General features: G+C 37.4%; 1 protein-coding gene across 2 annotated transcripts in view; it reads right to left on the bottom strand.

Annotated features, from left to right (window-relative positions):
- Nucleotides 1-597: 597 nt before the first annotated feature.
- Nucleotides 598-17521, bottom strand: part of LOC136579284 (short stature homeobox protein) — a 33073-nt gene continuing 16149 nt past the window's right edge. Inside the window, exon 5 of one of the 2 annotated variants that reach the window (XM_066579664.1) lies at nt 598-2475. In XM_066579664.1, the coding sequence (XP_066435761.1) occupies nt 2230-2475 (246 nt within the window). In that variant the 3' untranslated portion in view covers nt 598-2229. The remainder of the gene's footprint in view (nt 2476-17521) is intronic. The other variant, XM_066579663.1, reaches the window with a different exon arrangement.

Below are 17521 nucleotides of genomic sequence, written 5' to 3'. Positions count from 1 at the left end.
CCTGCATTTTATGTTTTACCACAATAAATTCTGCTGAGAGACATCAGTAACTTCAGCCCTTTGATCATTTCAAGTTTCATGGTTTATGGAAATGATGTGTCAATCATTGGCTATCTCACAAATGCAAGTATTTATACATTTATTAATATTCCACTTGTTGATCAAGATGTACATTCATACCATGTGATTTACCAATACACTCTGAAACTGAATGTAACATGTTTTAGTGAATCTGTGCTGAAGCATGCTGGTGTGGAAGATTGGCTAAAGGATGCAAAATGACAGATTTTAAAATTAGTTTGTTTTAAACAGGCTATTCTTCTACTATCCCTGAAATGTCTGTTTATCCAGACATACAATAAGTATATATGCAGCCCAATGTATTGTATTAGGTGACAGGATGTCTCTGGACACTGAGCATAATGTATGCATCTTATTAAATCAATCAGATTAATTTATCAGATGGTCAAGCCTACTGAACCATGTCTCCAGCAACAATCAAAGGGACTACATTAATATGGGCATAAACAATGACAAAAGTGTATTTCAAATTTGGCTAATTGCCTGAAACTTATGGCAAAAGCAAAAAAAGTTTTCAACATATAAAAATAAATGCAAAGCATATTAAAATGTACACTCAACATAATTAAAATATTACACATTTATAAAATTTCAAACAGAAAAATAAATAAAACATCCACTTACATTTTTACAAAGGAAAAAAATGGTTGTATGTCTTGTATGAACACAAATGGCAAACAGAATTGGTGACATTTTTTATAGAATTTGTGTTGGAGAAAAGTGTTGGATTTTTTTTGTTAGGCAATTCACAACATAGTGTTGAAACGTTATTTGGACATAGTTTACATTAAATAAAATAAAAAAGCAAACACTTTGGTATTTTTTGTATCATTACCAATACCTTGCAAAGCTTACCTCGACCAACATTTTTTTTCCCAATAATGGTCTATTATTCGGAGATGTATTCAATTGACAATTGAAAAAAATAAAACTAAGAAATAAAAGTCACCATGCCAGCTTTTGAGCTGAAATCATCATCATATGGCACATTGACTAGACCATGGCAATCTTCCTCATACAAGGAAAAAGACAAATTTAATCCATTCCTATGGAATTCACTCATTTGGCAAATGAACAGCAACACCTAAGTGAAGCACAAAAGGCTGGGCCTAGGTGAATGCAAAATTACTTATCAACATCTGAAGATGTCATTCTTTATATCTATAATATTTACAGTATTGCACTTTACTGCACTTAATTGCATTTAACTAGAATTAATTCTGTCTCATTATTATTTACTGACACCATTGTTCAAACGTCTTCCTCTTTCCAATAAGTTAAGCTCTATGGGATTTCCAAACTACTTCTTTTGGTATTTTAAATGTGATGATTGTGTACAGGTAAACGGCACAAAACACTTGATGTTATGGTAAAAGTATGCTATCTTTATAGCAAAATCGGTTTCCTTTTCAGTAAATTGAAAGCACCAGTATATGGTGTAGTTAACAACCTTATTCCAAAATATGATCATTGGAAAAAATACATTATTGCTGCCTGCTTTCGTAAATAAGTGAAAGGACTAATACACATTATGAAAGATGATCCTTGAATTTATCGAATCCAAAACTTCATTTTACGTCTGGGAAACTGTTTCTGCAAAGGAAGATTCTTGTGGCAGTGGAATAATAACATTGGCATTATGGAGACCAGCCCCAATGTTCTGATATCTATAATATATTGATCTATTTATACATTTTCCTTTTTTTTTTGTTTTGTTTTGTTTTTTTTTGCTCAGAAACATGCAGAAGAAAAACTAAAAGCAGCCAATATTGTCAAGTTCATCTTGTTGTTGAGGGTAAAAAAAAATCTCAGCTTCCATTCATCTTCAAATGTGATCATGTTTGTCCAAATAATATAAGGCTATGTTCTTAACTAGTCCCGCTGTCCTTCTGGTTCAGAATCATTGAGGTTGCAACCATCATAAAAAATTATAATGAGCAATTAGAACTAAACCAAATGGTGTATTTGATAAAAAAAAATCCTCCATACTTCTTGTTGATCTTCTAGAGAAGCAGGTATGGGTCCATTATGTTTTCTTTTACATTTGCAAAAGTATTTGCCAACACATTTGGTGTCTGTAGAGTCATATAATGGCAGAAGAAGGGAAATAAGGAAGTCAGTTTACTATTATACCAACGACTTATAGTGTCAGAGTCCCAAAGCCTCTGCGTGTTTTCTGGCTTTGAGTCGTAAGTCAGCAATACTAGAGTTTTTGCTGTTGCTTTTAGCAGCAGCTGCAACCACGGCTGCAGCAGATGCAGTTTCCGCCAGTGATGCAATAGGAAGTCCAAAGGGTGGAGGAGGAAACATGAGATAGGGTGCATGAGCAGCCAGGTGCGGGTGAAGATGAGGATGTGCATGGGCTACACCTTCCAACTGCAATTGAGCTTGGACCTAAAGCAAAAAGTAGAGAAAGAAAAATCAGTAAGTTTGAACTACCATTTAATAAAACAGCAAGACGATATGTAGAGATATTGAAACATAAATATACATACTGACATTGTTTTAGAAATATAAATGACTCATGAATATAAAGGGGTCTCTAACACATAGATATGCCAAGATACAATACATTTACAGCCGGCCTTGTAAGGGTAAACCATATTACTTGTGTGTATTGATAATTAAAGATGTTAAAGGTAAAATCCTATAAAATGGGTCATGTATCAAGTAGCGTGGGAAAATATTGAGTAAATGTAGTGCTGTTTCTTTAAACTTATCCAAACTGATGTAAAAAATAAAAAAATATTATTTGTCCGTAGTAACAAATTAGGTTGCTGCTTCCATTATCTCAGGGGCATGGGGAAAAAAAGTTGGAGTTTGATTGGATGCAATAGTCAATGCTACAATTTTGCTTTTCTGTAATTTTGATAAATCTAAAACATATTTACTTACACAGTATACCATTTTACCTAGCTAACAAAATACCATTGCCAATTCAATAAATGTGTATATGTATAACAGCTTAAGGGCTTAGTCACATGGGCGCATCCGGGTGCCGATGCGCCCGTCTTCCTGCATGAAGAAGGCGGCCACACTGCAGGTATGAATAACTCTCCACAGCGCCGAATGAAAGAACACATGACCGGCAATGGAGCTGGTCATGTGTTCTTTCTCCGCACCTACAGTCCGGCCTCTTATCCTGCAGGAAGACGGGCACATCGGCACCCGGATGCGCCCATGTGACTAAGCCCTAAAACTTTCCTCCATTTCAGGTTTTTACAACTTTATGAATTATCCTATGTCATCGCCAATAGTAAAGCTACTTTTACATCTACGTTGGGTGTTCTGTTTTCCTGCTCCATTCAGGTAGCAGGAAAGAGGAGTCCTCTGGCTGAACGGGATTTGTCTTATTATGGAAACGAACAGTGTCGAACAACCCCATTGACTATAATGGAGTCCATTTCATTGCCGCTCAGCAAAAAAGAGCTGCATGTAGTGCTTTTCCATCCAGTATTTTGTGGCGGATCTGCGACGGAATCTCTAAACAGATGTGGCAGTACAGATGTGAAAGTGACCTAGTAATATTATAAATAAGACAATACATAAATATTGTAAGTATATCATTATTGATACATGATGTCTATTGTGGCTGCAGGTAATTTTTGTCAGCATACTACTATACTGTTAATAATAATTAATGATCAAAAATAAGCATTACTATTATCAATACTAATAAAACAATAAATGGGGTATAGTTGATTACACTACTTCTCTATTTACATCATACTGTTCAGCCAGAAAAAATGTTTCTCCTATTTAAAAGAGCTGAGCACGTCTACCAATTTCTATACTGTAGATGAATTTGCTTACTATTTATTACACCCTAACACTTCCTAAATTCAGAACATTTCACTTCTCACAACTGGTTTATATTTACATTAGAACATTTAAAGCATTTAGAAATATATGAAAATGTATTATAATGCCAGAAAGTAACGTGCCAAAAATAAAACAAAAAGAGCCTATTTTATTTCACATATTTGCTGAGTTCACAGGAAAATAGTATACAAACTGTATAATCATCTGTTAAAATTACATTATAATAAAAACTGAAAACGTGTGAATGAAGAGCTGTAGTGCTGAAAAATGTTACAGTAACCTAATCAAATTAGAAAATCCCAATAGCTTATAATGGGAACATTTTCCTAATGTGTGGCGCAGAATATGTTCACATTCTGCAGCCCTGAAATGTGATATACGGGCCTATAACTTTCACAGTAGCATTTTATTAACACTTAAGAAAAGGGGCTTTCTGTACTTCTGGAAATACTATGAATAAGGACACATTGTAACAAATAAAACATTCAAAGTAAAGTCTTATGTTGCCTTCCTATACTATCCTTCATCTCCATTTTCACTAATTGAAACACTGAAGTGTAAAAACATAGTGAAAAGAAGCAGGGCCAAACATATCAGATGTTAAAATTATGAGCTATAATCTTGGGCTATATTTCGCATTCTCTGTTTAAAGTTTGCCAATGTTCGCAGATCAAAAATGTCCTATTAATATTTTAAATCAAGAGCATGCATAAGAAGGAAATATAGAATAATCCTACTACTTTTAAGTACATGCAGAAAGTTAGTTTCTGTTTCAGTACCTCTGGTTTCTTTCTTTTTGTAGTGCTTGTTTTAATGATTATTAGACATTATATACAACCATAGAGATTCTGTTATTTGTATATATATATATATATATATATATATATATATATATATATATATATAATCACTCAGTTCAGATGAATTATTGTTGTTATTATGGCAATATGCTGCATGTCTAAAAGATCAATTAAAAGGACAAGAGCACTAATCAATTAACAGAAAAAGATTGCTTCTTCCAAACACATGGTTTATGTTATGAGCTGCAAATACAATCCTGTTATACAGGCAGTAATATAAATTTACTGTTTAATCATATTCAGAATTTTCTCATTTAATTTACGTCTATGAAATCAAGAACTGCTAAAATACTCCTATAATGCAGCTTTGTTTACATAAAATTTGAATACATTTTGAAACGTATTATTTTAAGTTTTTCAACTTTTTTATATAAATAGTAATTTATCTATCATAACGTATAGAGTTTCATACATGCACCCTTTTCCTTTTCTATTCCTCCGTAAAACACATCTAGGTGACAGGACATCACCGTGCTGTTTCAAATTAACTGTTTAAACGTCTTATTTGTTACCTAATCATTCCTAGGGTTTTTTCCTTTACAGATGTAGGTACGATTACTGTGATATTATAGCTTTTTTTTACCTTATCCATTAAAATGTATAAAGTGAAAGAAAACTGTATCATTAGTAAACTAATAAATTTAATATACCATTAGTAAATCAGCCAGAGACCATTAATCATCTTGAATATTATACATTAGTATGATGACACTCCCTTGCAAGTAGTTGTGTAGACTTCTAAGCAAAATCTTTTTCACACTTCATATTTCATATAAAGTAGCAATGAGGCCTACAAGCTGCCAAGTTATCCAGAAATGATTATGTGGGAGTTAATTATTTCAAAGAAGCTTATTTTCTCCACATTGTTCATAATCAATTATCTGATTACATTAAAATAAATACATTCAGGAAGTAAATAATTAATGAGTCAAGCTGGGGTTGATTTTCAGCAAAATCAAGGAGTAAGCCATACTGATATTGCGTGCTTAAATTAAATACAGATAGAATGAATTGCCTCAGAATGTATCTGAATTGCTATAATTTCAGCAACTAAAAAATAAAAACTGAAATGTTAAGATATTTAGAATGGTTTTTTTTAGTCTGAATCCAAATGCATATGCCATTCATGATTGTCAAATTATTGGTAGAAAAATGAGCAGAACATTTGGAACAGAAATTAAACTCTTCAGCCATTTTTAGTTGCTGCTTATTGTCGAATAATCAAAAAAACCCCGATTGAGTACAAAAAAAATGAAAAAAATGGTATAGTGCAGAGAAATGTGTACTGTACAATAAATTAAAAAGCAAAAAAAAGCATGTGGAGAGTTATGCCTGAGATGCCCCAACCTGGACCTGGGCATTATGAGGCACTGGAGACTTTCTACATCAGAATAGTTGTCCATTTTTATTGCCATTTGATATTTTAATATTATTGCATAAATTAAAATAAAACATTTGGTAACATTACTTACTGAGGATATTGTTTAATTAATATAATATTTTTACTGTATGTCCATTAAAAGTGTAACCTAAATAATTAACAGTTCTTTTATAGTTTTTCTCCTAATATGTGTTTTATTATTGCACAAAATCAAATGTCATTTATTATTAGTTGCAGCTTTAGCAGTGAATAATGGTAAATTTGTATTTAAATAGTAAAAAAATGTAAAGATTCTAACTTTTTATGCTAGCATTGCATTCTTCTCATCTGACCAGAATAAAACCTTTAGATTATGCAAAGTTTGAAAACACTCCTGACAATCATTTATTGCACAAGCCGATATGTATCCAAATACTCTGAATAATGTTTTTTTCATTGCTTTTTGAAATATGTAGAACTGTACATTTTTTTTACTGTTCTATGTTTTAAATTGCATGGTCATTTTTGATCAGCTAAATAGGTGCATAGGTGTGTTTTGTGATTGGTGACTATGTGTGATTAAATAACACTACACATATTAACTTTTTATTAGTAGCCAATAGCCATTATTAATATATATTACAATTATTACACATGTTCTGATTTGATTTTGCTTATTTTATTATAATTACAGCCATTTATAATCATTCATGATATACCAGACCAAAAATCTTCCCCTAACTACAGGACTCACTTTTAACTATTTTCTTTTTGCTGTAAAACGAATATTAATGAATAATCTACCCTATAAAAGGACAGTCTGAGTTCATTGTAGCTACAGTTATATATTGATGAAACATATAAGTGGAATTTACTATGTTTTGTGATGCATTGCGAAATCAGGTTGTTAATATACATATGTAAGGAAAATTATTTAGGTGACTATTCTCACATAAGCACGAGATAGAATTAAGTTAATGCATGTTTCTTGGATTGGAAGAGTACACATAGGCATTTATTTATGTTCTCATGAATCATAAGTAGGGTAACTGTATCATTTCATTTACAACTTCATAACAGTACACCTATTTAGCGGCCACTCTATTGAAATTCATTTCAGCATTTCTTTTCTAACATAATTTCCCTTAAGGGCTTAGTCACACGGGCGTTTATTGCCGCGATTTGCGCATGCGCATGCGTCCGGCGACTTTTTAAAACCATTGCTTTGCAATGGTATCGGACACATGAGCGCTTTTTATGCGCTCGTCCGATAAATTAGAGAACAGAAATCGCAGATCGCACCTATCTGCGATCTGCGATTCCTGTTCTCTTCTCTATATGCGCTCAACGGGGCCGGCGGCAGCAGCGCCGACCCCATTGAGAACATATAGAAGACAAATCATTCTTCTCTGCCACAGCTGGAACAGCTGTGGCAGAGAAGAACGATGTTTGCCCATTGAATTCAATGGAGCGGCAATACAGCCGCTCCATTGAAAGCAATGGGCTGCCGGCGTGCGCGGGGTTAATTGTCGGGAAGGGGTTAAATATATAACCCCTTACCTGCAATGCATCCTTAAATGTGAAAAAATAAAAAAAAAGGATGTTCTCACCTGCTCCCGGCAGCTGGAGATCCCGGCGGTCGGCCTGCAGTGGGTGTGAAGGAGGTGTGACTCAGGCTTGCCCCTGATTGGCTCAGCCTGAGCCAATCAGAGGCTGAGCTCAGTCACACCCATTCATGAATTCATGAATGGGTGTGACTGAGACTTGCTTCTGATTGGCTCAGCGCTGAGCCAATCAGGGGCAAGCCTGAGTCACACCTCCTTCACACCCACTGCAGGCCGACCGCCGGGATCTCCAGCTGCCGGGAGCTGGTGAGTACATCCTTTTTTTTTATTTTTTCACATTTAAGGATGCATTGCAGGTAAGGGGTTATATATTTAACCCCTTCCCGACAATTAACCCCGCGCACGCCCGCAGCGCTTGCATTCAATGGAGCCGCTGTATTGCCGGCTCCATCGAATGCAATTCGCTGGACAGCTCCGGCCCGTTTCTAATGAAACGCGGCTAGGAGCAGATTTTCGGGCGATTTTTGGGCCGATTTTTCGGCGCCGGTCACGCGATTTGCGCATGCGCATCCGTCATGCGATGCGCAAATCGCGTGAAAAAACGCCCGTGTGACTAAGGCCTAAGCCGTATTATTTGTCCTGTATTTTTTCTTTTCTGTAAATCATGCAAAAAATGTTTAACTTTGATGGAAACTAACTTTTAATATGTAATTATTTTTATCATTGATGTAATTCTAATGAATTCAAACTTGTCCCTATAACACTGTATTGGTGTAAGAATGTATTCCTAATTCATACAAGAGCTGTAAAGGTTGAAATGTTCATCTAATCTTTGGGTTTAGGGTTGACACTTAGAAATAGTTTTATAAAAATATTTCTAGATGTGAATGTATGCTAAGCAATGATATAATTTATATTAAGTAGCACATGAAGTTTTATTCGGCAAAGAAAAGGAGTTAATAATAATAACAAGACTATGCTATCAATGTGGGATTAATGGAGATATAACTACTAGGCCAAAGGTGCTATAGCACCTTCTGATCTTTTCCATAGAGCAGCTAATTTCTGTAAACTATGCCCCTGTGAATTAAAGCTCAAGGTAGCTCAAGATGTAATACAAGATATAGTGTATGGAAAAAGGTAAGGGATTCTCATAGACAGATGAGTCACAATGTAGTCTACCTACAATTTTAAACAATTGTCCATAAATCAATAGTGTAAGTGAAGGTAAGAAACCTTGTTTTCTATCTGATTACAGAAAATGCCCCTGTCTCCACTTATCAGGCTCCTTTCCTCTTTTTCTGTCTCTTGCACCAAGAACAATAGAAGGCTAATGGCAGAAATGTACTCTGTCCTTATTTTATTACCTTTTCATTTTTCTCTTAGGATATATGTTTATCCCATTTACGCTTAAATTTACTAACTGTTGATTTTCCAACCATATCTGCTGAAAGTTTGCTAACAAACATCTTCCACTCTTTCAGTGAAATTATATTTCTTGACATTGCTTCTGATCTTTACCCCAACTAATTTCAGATTGTGTCAACTTGTTCTTGTGCTTGGTTTCTTATTAAAAATATTATCCTCCTGAATTGCGTTTAAACCTTTAACATATTTAAAGCTTTCCAAAAAGCTGTAGAAGTTAAGTTATTTAAGATACACCTGAGAAATGCTTTGCACTATACTGTTCACTTACTTTGAATTCAATGGCAATATCTGTACACATTAGGCATAGCTTCACTGAAGAATGGAGTTACAGCTGCTGCCCATAGAAGTCTACAGAGAGTGTGGGGAGTAGAAGGCTAGCTGCTAAGATATTTCCCATACACTGAATATACAGAAAAAAGAAGTACCTCCATATCCATCTTCAATTTTTCTTTCTTTCTCTATTTCTCTCTCTTTCTCTCTCTCTCTCACTCACTCACTCACATGCACACACACACACACACACAAAAGAGGTAGGAAAAGCAGCAGCAACATGAAGGACATTATGGACCTGAAATAAGCAGTGTAGCTGTGAGTCCTGCATTCCATAATTGGGATGAAATAGCAAATCAGTTACTAGAAGCAGCAGCATCTCTCTATCTTTCACTCTTTGTCTCTCTCCAGCTGCTTCCTGCAGGAGCTGTAAGCTGATCTCTCAGTGCAGCTGAAAATCAGTATTTGCTCTGCCTTCCATGTACTGACTTAGGCCGCCTGCACACGAGCGGGTCGGATCCGGCAGCGAGAATTCTCGCCGCGGGACCCGACCCGAGAGCCTGCAGGGACGAGCGCGTACTCACCCGCGCCTGGCGGCCCCCGGCTCTTTCATGTGCCGGCTGCCGCGCAGCCGGCGCATGCGCAGACCGGAGTCGGCGGCCGGGTGAGTGCGTGCCCCGCACAAAAATAGGACATGCCGCGGTTTGTTTGCCGCGCGAGATTTCGCGCGGCCGTCTGCATAGGAGTGCGTATTGTAATGCACTCCTATGCAAACTTTCAGTGGCGGAAATCCCGCGGGAAATCCCGCGGCGGGATTTCCGCCCGTGTGCAGCCGGCCTTTATCATCAAATTCAGAGTCAGTGAGCAGGAGGAGAGCCTGATAAATGGCAAGAGACCTTTTCTGCAATAATAATTAACTTTTTTAACTTCTTGGACCATTGCTTAATGGAAGGTTGCTTATAATTAAAGGATAGCTTTAATTTCTTACCAGCCCTACAATCATAGCATATCCTAGGTGTATACCCTAAAGGTTTAGGCCAATATACCCATTTTAATAAATGATTTTTTTACATGACTAACCACCACCAGCTACATCAATGCTTTTTTCTGTGAGCTGCTGATGAATTTTATTCTATTTTCCTGTTTGAAATGTATAATTTTGCATCTTTTTTACCTTTTATATTTCTGTATAACTAATTAGTTCAAAATATACAATATAAAAATCTCCATATTTCTCTTTCTATGTACATTAAAAAAAATAATGTTTTATTGCGGCAGTCATGTGAAGAATAAAAATGCAAACATCAAGTACTCTGACTTTGTAGAAAACATCTTTATATTTTTAATGTTATTAAAATAATTCAACATTTTAGCTGCATAAAAATCCAGTAAAATGTGTGGAACTTGGCCAGTGGTTCGAATAAATTGGCAAAACATGTAACCAGCAGCAGGAACAGGAATTTTACATTTATACAAGTTAATGTTATCTTTTTTCCTGGCTCACCTATATCATTAATATATTCAGGTCATTAGAGGACTATATTTCATCACTAACAGTGAAAATGAAATATGTTTGCAGCCTCTTCTAGGGTTGAGTGTGACACAGTGTAAATTTGTCATAAGGTACTCATGTTTGTCTACATTTTGTACCATAAAATCTAGTTGAAATGGCCAAAGAAAAATGAATTTGATAGAAAACATTTGTTTTGGACATCTGTCCAGCAACCACATGTATGCTCGCAGTTTGCCACTTTTTCCATACAAACATCAGTTTCATCAACATGACTTTAGGTGGCCAACGGTCTCTTATAAAGACCAGATTGTATTGTGCAAAGACCTGGCAACACTTATCCATTTTGCATTAGATGAAGAAGGAAATTTGATATACCAATTAATTTGCAAGATAACTTATTAAATCCATTAATACGTAAATCTAAAACATATCAGTCATACAAATAGCATTTGTAAACCATATATTAATACTTAAAGGGGTTGTCCCGCGGCAGCAAGTGGGTCTATACACTTCTGTATGGCCATAATAATGCACTTAGTAATATACATTGTGCATTAATTATGAGCCATACAGAAGTTATAAAAAGTTTTTTACTTACCTGCTCCGTTGCTAGCGTCCTCGTTCCCATGGAGCCGACTAATTTTCGCCCTCCGATGGCCAAATTAGCCGCGCTTGCGCAGTCCAGGTCTTCTGCAGTCTTCTATGGAGCCGCTCGTGCAGAATGCAGGCTCCGTGTAGCTCCGCCCCGTCACGTGCCGATTCCAGCCAATCAGGAGGCTGGAATCGGCAATGGACCGCACAGAAGAGCTGCGGTCCACGGAGACAGAGGATCCCGGCGGCCATCTTCAGCGGTAAGTATTGAAGTCACCGGAGCGCGGGGATTAAGGTAAGCGCTCCGGTAAGCTTTCTTTACCTCCCTGCATCGGGGTTGTCTCGCGCCGACCGGGGGGGGGGGGGGGTTGAAAAAAAAAAAACCCGCTTCGGCGCGGGACAACCCCTTTAATTGCATTAAATATGTTTTCCTTTTGTTTACTAATGATATAATTATTTCTCTTCACACCAGGTTATGAATTACAGTTTTGGAAAAATAAAACTACTGAAAGATGAACAAATTCTCACATTGTATACCGTTGAATATTATTTTGCTACAAGCTTGCAGCTATTAAAAATGTATAGCTGATCTGCAAGTCCATTCTATTTTTTGGGTTAGATATTTGGGATCATGTTATACATGTAGAATTTTTTTGCCATCTAGAAGGCTAGATTCATGCACAGCATAATCAATGGAAAACCCACAGCAACTACACTGTCAGGCCTTAGTCAGACAGGCGTTTTTTCCCGCGATTTGCGGATCGCATGACGGATGCGCAAATCTCGTGACTGGGGGCGAAAAATTGCGTGAAAATCGGCACCTAGCCGTGTTTATGGTCGCAGCAAAACGCCCGTCTGACCGGAGTAAAATCGCCATGCGCATCAAAATGCGCATGAAACTTTGACTGGCCGGACCTTTGTTTTGCGGGACTTTTTCGCACCTTTTTCGCCATGCACATCAAAATGCGCATGAAACTTAGCCTCCATATTACGACCACCTTGTCAGCCTTTGCCATTTCATTCAAGTTCTCACATCCTACAAGACTATGCACTTGCCAGATGACGGTAGTACAGTGTGGTGTGCTCGCCAGCGAAAAAAGGCAGCTAGCTGCAGTAAATGATTTTGGTGCGCACATAAAACGCCGAACGCAGATAGGCGCAATCTGTGAATCGTCGTGTCCTATAATTTATCGCATATCCGCATAAAAAGCGGACATGTGACCAATACCATAGCGAACCATTGGTTCTATATATGCGCGAACCGCATGCGCATGCGCAAATCGCGTGAAAAACGCCCGTCTGACTAAGACCTAAGGCCTCCTTCACATGAGCAATGTGTTTTCACGCGGGTTGCATTGCGTCAAAAAATCATGGCAACCATGCATTGCTCAATCTAATTCCAAAAGCATTAGCGTTTTCTCATCCATTAACATGACCACATCGCGTGAATAGGATGCTACAGCGGTTGGCAGAATGCCTCTATTTAGCTTAAATAGCTAAATAGAGCCAACTGTCTTCTTCGAGTGCCGGACCCAGGTAAACTCTCTTCCTCTCCCTTTTTTTTCAGCTCCCTTAGGAATCTATAGAAGCTCCTTGCGATTTTCTTCAAAAGATAGGTCATAGCCTATCTTTTGACGCTGTGAGTAAAAAATCATGGCTGAAAATCGCCAGCAATTTGGCAATTTTCAGTTGTGATTTTTTTCTTGCAGATAAAAATCACCCATGTAAATGAATGTATCAGAGTCCAGTGCTTTACATGGTCATGACTTTCTGGCGACATTTCTTGCTAATAGCTGCAAGAAAATGCGCAGCTAAATGAGGCCTTAGTCTGCAGTGGCATAATTCGCATCTAAGGGCTCAGTCACACGGGCGCCAATCCGCCCATGTTTCTGGACGATAAAACGGCCGCACTGCAGGTGAACATTTAAGGTAAATGGGGACTATTTATCAAAACCGAAAAAAATGTGGAGCAATACCCCATAGCAACCAATATTGCCAAATCAAATTTTTAGAATCCCTTTTGAAAATGTAAAAAGCAATTTCATTGGTTGATTATTTCTTTTTGTTTGCAGCAGCAGCAATTTAGAGAAATCTTCGCTAATATGTTAGATAACCAGTTTACTTTACTAACAGCAGCTCATTTATAATATATTTGCATTTCTGGTATACAGTTACAGCATGACATTTTCTACATATTTCAATGAAAATATGTGAAGATTTGTTTTTTAAAGCTTTGTTTATGTTTGTAATACAAGGTAAACAGTAAATAGTATAAAACACCAACAACCGTGTCACTCAATTGTCTCAAGGGATCTCATTCGCATAAACCATAGAGTTGAACAATAACTGGGTGGAGGTCTGACTTATACTCTGAAAGCTAAATATGCTAGATCTAAGAATAATTTCAGTAAGCACCAAATGACACATTAAAAATGCGCATTTATACCATATACGACCAGCCTGATTCCCATATATCTTTTGAGAAGCCATTATGATGACCTATACCAAAGTAGTGAACCCTCAATTATGAGGTTGTACTTTCAAAGGTCAACCAAGAAGACCAAACTTTTTCAAATGTATGTTGGTATTTCCTATTAAAATATAGAATTTTACATAATGGTTCATATTTATGAACAAGTTGAACCTAGTGTACAAGTGTGCACATATTAGGAGATTTCCAAGCCATAATAAGAATTTAATATACCAAAAGATGGGGAACTACAAATAAGTGGAAATTCCAAATTAAATCTATGAGTATACCTTTCTAGATGTTAACTGTATGACTTTTATGTTTTTAAGTGTTATGTCATTATATAAACTGCAATATTAGAAAATCTTCACGCTCCCAATGATTTTTGTCTCTTAACCCAGCAGTTTCATAGGGCCATATTCACATGCGGATCGGACACAAAATCCAGGATGAAATAGCCAGAATGGGGTCCATTAGGTGTTTTCAATTCTGGCATGTGCCGGATTTGTGGTTCCAGTATTTTAGTTGTTTGGCTCTGATCTCAGAGACGAATAACAAAATTTATAGTGGGGATGTGAACATGGCCAAAGCAGCATGCAAAATATGTTTGTGATTGTTTAGCTACTGAGAATGTGACCACAGAGTGACATGACAGCTCCCCATATTTTTGTAGAGATTCAAAGGTGGCAGTCACTACTCCCTGTAAGATCTACAGGCATAGCGTACTGATACACTAGCATTTTAGGTCCCAGCTCTGAGAAAGAGAAAGGTTGCAGTCAATCTCCAGTTCTCTGTCACAGACATATTTTCCTTTTGCTAAATACTTGAATGTGAATTATACCCAATATTTCACTAGGCACATATTTGGGAGTATGCCTACCATATAAAATAAATATTATGCAAAATTTTAAGGGATTTTCTGGTTGTAAACTATCCTCAGGATAAGTCATAAAAAGTAGACTAGCTGGGGTCCGTTGCCCAGGACCCCTGCTGATTAGCTGTTCGCTCAGGCTGCTACACTCGTGTATTTAACTGAATTCTGTAGGAAGCAGACAGTTCCAGTCTTACTGAAATGAATGGGAACTTTGCCTGAAATACAATGCCTGGCCCCTGCAGTGGGTATTGAGCTGTCTGCTTCCTGTAGAAGTCAGCTGAGTGCACAAGTGTGCTGGCCAGGCAAGTAGCTGATTTGTGGAGGTCCTGTGCAATGGACCCTAGACAATCTACTGTAGATAACTTATCTTGAGGATGGGACATCAATAGTTTACAACCAGAAAACTCATTTAAAACAAAAACTCCCTATCAATCTAAGTATACACTATCACAGCTAATAAAATTATGAAATAAGCTAATAATTGTTTGTGAATCATACATAAGTATTCATATGCCCATATGTATGGCAACAGTTACTTAAAAGGAATGTATCACCTATATATTTTTTCAAAAATACCAGATTCTGACATATACATTTGGACTATAACACACAACTGACTATACCTCACATTTAGGGCACAGTCAGACGAGAGTGATTTAAACGCTGCTAAGCAACGTGTAAACCACGCTGTTGTCATCCTGAAAAAGATTGCGTGACCGGGCTGCTTCTACCTCCGTATAGCAGCCAGTTCACACATCTGTTGGGTGGACTGCGTGCTTCCACGGCTCCCATAGGGGCCAATGAAAAGTACCCTGCACCACTGTGCGCCACAGAGCTGACAGGCGAATCGGCACTCGCTGTCCACTTTTTTAGAAGCGCAGATTCTGCACTTCTAAAAAGGGTACATGTGAACGCTTCCATAGGAACCTATTGGTTCCTACAACAGCATGGTTTACACATTGCTGTAGCAGCGTGTAAACCATACTCATCTGACTGAGCCATTAAATAAGCAAAAAGATTTCATGCTAATTAAAAATTCCCTGGTCATCTAAGCTAATTAAATTAACTACCCCTCAGAATTCTATAGATGAGAACAGTAGATAAATCCCATATGAAAGGGCAACTAGATCATTTGAGAAGACTATGATAAGGGGCATATGAAAATGGAAAAATGGGGCACAAAAAAACAGGTGAATGAGAGGTTAAAGTATGGGAGTTACGGGTAAGAGCCTTCATAGAGGTGATAATATTAAATATATACATACACTATTTGGCATGTTTGATTGTCTAACCCTGGTTTGATTGTGGAGGGAGAAATCTCTCATGAGCGGCTCCTGAGGCTTGCTCCTCATGGGGGGGGGGGACACTTAATGTATTGCCGCATGCTTTGAGCAGTTTGACTAATCCTAATGCTAAGCCATAAACTGCAGGTTGCTCTCACTGCGCTTCACACACTACAGCAATAAGCTACAGCAGCACATGGAGTGTGTCATCAGTCAATCGGAAGGGCAGAGGTGGCTGGCTAGAGCTCAAGTTGCAGAAATGGGGAGGAACCCAGCAGGTTGTAAGATCACTCAGGATTAGCTGGAAAGGTGAAGGAGGCTGACTATTGTCAATGGATGGCGGATCCTATGTTATGTATGAATAGGTGTTATCTTTCATTATAATCCTACCTGTGATAATAAGATGACTACTGAAAAGTGATCTTCTACACAACAGGAATTCTCAGCCTATTATGGGGCTCAGTGGACAGAGTAAAAACTGCAAAATATTAGTATTTTTTTAGCATAGTGACATGGAAAAAAATCAAGAAAAATTCATAAACAATATGTTTAAGTTCAAAACCTGATTAAGGGCTTATTTAGACGACCATATGCGTGATTGCACACTCTTCAGCGCAACACAATTGCATCCTGAATGAGGTAGATTTACATCAACATATAGTACTGTACTTTTCGCGCTTGCAGGGCCTGTTCACATGTGCACGCAAAACACTCCTGCCCTCAGTTAAAAGACTATTCAGCCTAATGAGGTCCAAATGTGTTCTGTTTTTCATGGAATTGCGAAGCGCATCGTGCATATGTGCGTATATTTGCGCATCTCCCATAGACTTCTAAAGATAGAAATATGTGCGCATTACAAATGAACGAGAATGAACCCATTGACATCAATGGATTCTATTCTCTGCGTATTGCACGTGTATATTTTACACGTGCAAACATACAGTCATCTAAAAAAAAAGCCCCCAAACAGGCTATTTCCTTTAACCTGTTTAAATGCACTGCACTCGCGTGCTCATATGCAGAGAACAAGCAGGGTAAAATCATTTTCTGAGACTGTTAAATTCATCTGACTGGTGTGCGCAGAAATCCTTGTGCTTCCCACCAAAACATCATTATTCAGATTAATTTTACTAAATTTCAGTCTCAGCAATTCCTGAAACAAATCGGCCTCCCAATGATTGTCCATGCACCTTCACATGAGTGAGAGCAGATGGCCATAATGAGTAAGCAGAAGAGGTTTTTACCTTTCTAGCCATCATGATTGTTTTCTATGTAATAGATATACTGTACAATATGTAGAAGGATGGTTCTTTCATGTTCTGCTTTCCTACGTGACTAGTAACATAATTGCTAACGCAACAATTGGAGGAAACTTCAAAGTCTAGGCCCCAGATCAACTCTCAT

Source organism: Eleutherodactylus coqui, chromosome 1 (genome assembly GCF_035609145.1).
Source record: "Eleutherodactylus coqui strain aEleCoq1 chromosome 1, aEleCoq1.hap1, whole genome shotgun sequence".
In the NCBI taxonomy this organism is placed as follows: Eukaryota; Metazoa; Chordata; class Amphibia; order Anura; family Eleutherodactylidae; genus Eleutherodactylus; species Eleutherodactylus coqui.
Note: the sequence above shows the minus strand (reverse complement) of the source record. Positions and strands in the feature narration are given on the sequence as shown.